Source organism: Fukomys damarensis, unplaced genomic scaffold (genome assembly GCF_012274545.1).
Source record: "Fukomys damarensis isolate Sample0158 unplaced genomic scaffold, DMR_v1.0_HiC HiC_scaffold_19, whole genome shotgun sequence".
In the NCBI taxonomy this organism is placed as follows: Eukaryota; Metazoa; Chordata; class Mammalia; order Rodentia; family Bathyergidae; genus Fukomys; species Fukomys damarensis.
The window spans coordinates 27,379,730-27,385,576 of NW_022900931.1; the positions used below are offsets into that span (position 1 = coordinate 27,379,730).

General features: G+C 46.7%; 1 protein-coding gene across 1 annotated transcript in view; it reads right to left on the reverse strand.

Moving 5' to 3' along the window:
- The window catches only part of LOC104853640 (potassium voltage-gated channel subfamily A member 6), a 13,263-nt gene that overhangs the window by 5,453 nt on the left and 1,963 nt on the right, over positions 1-5,847 (reverse strand). Inside the window, exon 4 of the mRNA XM_033765955.1 lies at positions 1,396-1,540. Coding sequence (XP_033621846.1) covers positions 1,396-1,540 — 145 coding nt within the window. The remainder of the gene's footprint in view (positions 1-1,395; positions 1,541-5,847) is intronic.

A 5,847-nucleotide genomic window follows, 5' to 3' on the forward strand; every position in this document is an offset into this window, starting at 1 on the left:
GGGGACAGGGCAGGTCGGGGCGAAGTGTCCTGGACCCAGAGGACCTCCCTGGAACCCGCTGTGTCCTCGCTTTCTACGTTACCTCTCGCCTCTGCTCCCTTTCTAGTTTGATTCCTACTCCCTCTCCTCACCCTTTGCACATTTCTGTGAAGGGCGAGAAGGCCCACTCGATGGTTTTCCCATCCACAGGCAGTGTAATTAAGCAATTCAGACTTCAAACAAAAGTTCTTTCATTCAAAAAATAATAAATAAAAGGAAAGCAACAAGAACAACAAAACAACAAAATACAATGGGGGAGATGCTCTCGTGCCCTTGTCCAATTATCTGTGCTTATTTTGTGGGCTGTAAATAGACTTGCCTGTGCTCCCCTGGGCTTTTGTTTTCCAACTTTGGAATGAATCATTCACTTGCATGTTGGTGTTCATCGTTGCCATGTTTATCCAAGAAGTTGTCAACGAGGTGAGTAACGACAAAGCCTAGTAGCACAGGAAGGAGTCTGCATCTTGCCAGTCCAGCCTGAGTCTCAGTATTCAGAATTGACCTACAGGCAGAGCTGATGCACCTCAGTTTCTGTCACATGCAGCGTCGCACAGTGCCCCAGGAAAGGTCTCCTCACACATGAGAGGTTTCTTGGGAGGGAAAAGCCATCAGCAAAGTCATAAATCAGAGGTGTTTTTAGTTCCCCTGTCTTTGCTCCAAAGAAGCCCAAAGCCCAGATCATTCGTCCTAAGCAGATGTCAAGGATGGACACAGTCACACCTGCAGAGGGTCACCTCCCAGCTGGAGAGGGACTGGAGATGCAGCTCCCTCTGTGCACACTGTAGCTGCTTCCTGAGCCAGCCGATCTTCCCCAGCACCCCTGGACACCAGTCTCACACCAGCAGATTGTTCCCACGTTGATTCTAGGTCCAGATGTTTGCAGCAATCACAGGAGGTTGTTCATCTGTTAAACGGGTAGATAGAGAGCAGCTACCGGTGCCAACACTCCATAATAATCAAGACAGAATACCTGGTCTTGTAGGTGTAAGATTCAAGGCAGAAATTTTTATCACAAACAATAAAGAAAAATTTCATATTGCATATTACAGTTATTACAGTAAATGTTTCAGAATAAATGGGCTGCCATGTCAGAAATGAACCCAGGGATTCAGCCTGGAATAGGGCAGTCAGTGGAGAAAGATTCCTCTGAAGAAATGTCTCATCTGAGAATTCAGAGATGAGCATGGCCAGCCATGCAAAGGAGCAGAGGGAAGCACTCGGCAGACAAGGACAGGGGCCCTGAACTGGAAAGGCTGTGAGCTTTGAAAGAGTGCGAAGACCACGTTCCAGAGCAGTGCAAGAGAGGCTGAAGGAGAAACACGGGGAAGGACTCGGGGTGAAACGGAAAGGAGCTACCCAGAGGAGGAAGTGCAAAGACAGGAAACTGGAAAAGGGGTTGGTGACGGGCTGGGCCAGGTAGGAGTGAACAGAGACAGAGGGCAGGGGAGGGGGACTAGGACGCCAGGGTCCTGGGTCTGAGCAGTGGGGTGGGCGTCGCTGGCTGAAAAGGGAAGGGGGTTCAGGGGAAGGGACACAGGGCTGCATTCCAGGCATGTGCATGTCGACAGGCTGGACACGCAGGCATAGACAACACGAAGGCACTTGTTTGTTCAGGTCTGGAATAGGGATGGAAATGTATGATTTATGAATTTAAAGGCTTTAAAATATTTAGATCCATGACATTTCTAGAAAGCCAGAATATGGGCATTCTGACATGTATGACAAAGTAAGCAAATAGAATGTGGCACATGATTTGATGTATTCCATTTTTATTCTTCACCGGCTTTGGACTCTCAAACACACTTATACCAGGTGTATAAATGATCAGTCACATTCCCAGGCTTTCTGTTTTGTGCCACATTTTGTAGTGTGTGTGTGTGTGTGTGTGTGTGTGTGTGTGTGTGTGTGCTTGTCATCATCCTGTAGTAGGATCCCCATTGTCCTCTGGGAAGGAAGGCAGGTGGCCGTGTCTTAGTCCCGGGCTTCTTTCAGGGTGTAATCCCTAGGGAGGTGTCCCTCTCACCCACAGGCTGGGGATTGATTACCACTAATCCCCACACTCCAGCCCACAGTTTGCCTTTTGTTCCTCTACACACACACACACACACACACACACACACACACACACACACAACCTCCAAAATTTGGTCCTTTAAGAGTTATACTAAAGATGAATCAGGTATCTTTAATTCTGTGGGTTTATTTCCTGCCAATCCTGTAGCACCCACTGGTTCCACAAACTAATTAGTGTCCTGTCCACACTTTATAGCATAACTCTTATACCTAACGTGACCATTTCCTCCCTGTAGGCTTTCCCTGTGACCAAGTAGGCAGGGACAGATAAATGCAAAGACCTCTCCTGTCAGCATGCACTATTTATAACTAACTGCCTTATTATGGTGACGGGGATGTCATTTACAAAATGGTGATGGTGGTGCTGATGATTATGATGATGCTTCAGAATTCACTGGAGAAAAATCTAGCAGCTTTCACTTAGGGAAGATGTATATTGGGAAAGGAATGCATCAGACATCTGCGCCATGCAAAGCCACAGCCTCAGGAAAGGGCGTTCCCTGCCAAGAAATGCGTCTATAAGGAGCTCTGTCTTTCAGGGCCCATGGCAAGAGAGCTGGTTAGTATCACAAGTTTTCGTTCTGCTTATTCCTCCCTTGCTGTGATATAATCAGTGCTGCTTTCCAAAGCACTCCCACCCTCTGCCTTTCAGGAATGTGGGGCTTGTGCCCTTTAACTCCCTTGGGCTGGGAGGTGCCGGGCCAGGAGTTTGGACCAATGAGTGTGAATAGAAAGAATATTTCTCATTTCTGAACCAAACTATTGCATTGCCATTGGGAACACCAGAGCTCTCTTACTTCGACAACTTCCCTCACGGTCCAAGATGAAGCTTCCCTGTCAGAGCTGCCCAGGGTGAGGGGACAGAGCTGGGCCCAGCGCAGGCAATGGGAGCAGGACCAAGAATCAATCCTGCATTGTTCTACATGCCCAGGGCTCAGGGGCTGACTTGCTCCTGCCATGTAATGGAGCCTACACGATTGCCTCAGATACCATGACCAGAAGTAAGAAGCTGAGGTAACTAGACGTCTAGTCCTGGCAACCCCGGCTCCGGAGCAGAGGTGGGCAGTGATGCCACTGGGTGTTGTTTGAGGTGCTCCAGTCACAAATGGCAAAGACTGTGCTTGTTTCAAAGGCAAATGCTGCATATCTAGGAAAAGGACTGCAAACAGATCGATAGTATTATTATAATGCCGCCTATTGGCTGCAGCTGAAAATGTAGTAGAGGATATTGGTGAGCTCAGAAGGAAAAAAATGTTATTTTATGAAAGGAGACAAATTGGACAAGAGAGTCCCAAAGTATAGAGAATTTCCAAGACTGACAAACAACCACTTCTCATCTCCCAAAATAAGAAAATAAACCTTAAAAGATGCCTGTACTAACAAGGTTGATGAGGATCAAGCGGGCTTCCCGGAACACATCTGAGTGGAATACAGTGGGTGAGAGCAAAACTGAAAGTTGTGAGTTCTAAAACAGCAATTTTTACTGTACAAAGTAACTCAGTATAACCTCCGGGGATATGTACAGGCCTGTGTTGGCAACTCTTAGACCCATACCAAGAGGAGTCCTGCATGTCATTATTGTCCATCAGCATAAGAGCCACCAGCAGGAAATTCACAGCCAGAGGGAGACTTGACAACATTCTGTTTTAGTCATCTTTGCATCGCTGGGACAATATTGAAGAAATTCACTTTAGGGACAAGAGAAAAAATTATTGTGTCTCACAGTAATAACTGTGAGGTAGTCTGGATAAAATAAATGGGGTAGAAAGAGCTGCAGTCACCTTTTGTTTGCTTTGCTGCCTTCTGCCCACCATGAACTGTTTCTCCTCTGTGATGTCTGTCTGCCCTGCCACCCTGCCTTGGAGCCAGGCAATTATGGATGGAAACCTCTACAAACTGAGAGCTAAATAAGCCTTTCATCTTTTAACTTTGAGTGTTGGGTATTTTGTCTCAGCAAGAAGAGAAATGTGACTGAGACGGCTGTGAAATAGGACCCTTTCCTTGTCCTCCTCTCATTTAATTTGAATTTTTTTTGCATGCTCAAGATAGAGCCTACGGACAGGCACTACTAGGTGAACAGTGTACCACCAAGCTACATCCCCAGCCTCCTCTTTTTAAACATAAGAAAAGAAAAGCCCAGAGAAGTTCAATTTCCCAGGGCACAGAGTAGGAATCTGAGCAGGCATCAAAGGCAGCCGGTGCAGCACCTCTGTTGGGGCATGCTGGTCTCCACCCCCGGAGAGACTGGGTTCTCTACAGGGTGGGTCGTACATCACAGTAACAGAAGCTCACACACACACACACACACACACACACACACACACACACACATGCACACACGCTCACACATCAGTTAAATGAGTTTGGGACTCACAGCAGACATTAAAATAGTAGCTCGAGTGGCTTCAACCACCAAATTCGTCACCAGCCCTCCTGAGCAATGTCATGAAGAGCATCACTTAGGAAAGTGAGATCACAGAAACCAACACCAGGAGGGACAGTGACATCATCTCACTCATCTACATGGCATTGCTGATGCCAGAATAGGAATTTAAAATGAATAAGTAATTTTCCTGTGGCCTTGTGGCTGCAGTGCCTGGAGTCTAAATCTCCGAATTCCCTGTCCAGCAAGACTATGGTACTCCACAGGTTATAAATAGCAACTTGGTCCAGGACAAATTCTTCAGACCAATTCTCTGACCTTCTGCCAGGTCAGAGAAAAGCACACATTTTCCCACAGATCCCAGTACTCAATAAATGTCAATTTATGAGTAACAATGAGTGATAGGAGAAGAATTAATTAGCCAAGAAGGTTGGATGAAGACATGGAGAAGCACTGGCTACCCAGAAGGTAAAATAAGGAATGCTGCAAAATCCAAAAAGACCTCCTTTCCCTATAACCACACTGTCTCTCTCAAGGAATTGATGGGGTAAAAAATTCTGTACAGCTGCATGTGTGAACATGAGAGTGTTGGGTGTGGTAGAGAAGGAGACCTGAACAAGACATGGGGTTTCTAACAGCAGAAGCTACCCAGGGGAAGGCACAGGGGAAGGGATACCAAAAAAAAAAAAAAAGTCCCTAACTTTTAGGGAATAGATAAAGAAATGGTTTTCCTGCCCTTTCTCCCATCAGAGCAAAATATAAGTCCTCTGCAGACCCCAAAGAGATTTACCTTAAAACTTCAACACTGTTGAAGAAAGTGTAGCTTCAGAGTTCCTATCTGTGGTTGACTTTGCTAGTTAGGTAAGAGTTATGGTTTAGACATAGAAGAAGGGTCCCTCAGAGTCTGCTGTTGAGGACTTGGTCCCGGATGCAGCAGTATTCAGAGGTGGGGCCTAGAAGGTGGCTGGACCTTTAGGCACTGGCTGCATTCACAGACTCAGGCACTGAGGCCTTTTAGCTCTGTGGGCTATTAGCAGGTGGTCCCAGTTGAGGAGTGGACCACTTGGGCGTGCTTTGAAAGATATATGTGTCCCCAGCTCCCTTCGGTGTCCTCTCTCTCCCTCCCTGCTCCTGGACACCATGAGATAAGAAACTTTACCCCACCATGGTCATCTGCCATGATGTTCTGCCCCACCTCAGGCCCACAGTAATGGAGCCAGTCAAACATGGACCAAAACCGCTGAAACTGCCAGCCAAAGAAAATCTTTCCTCTAAGTTTTTATTCTCAGGTGTCGTATAGTGTCACACTGACAAAAAGTCTGACTAACATGGATAGAGAGTCCTTTTAGTTA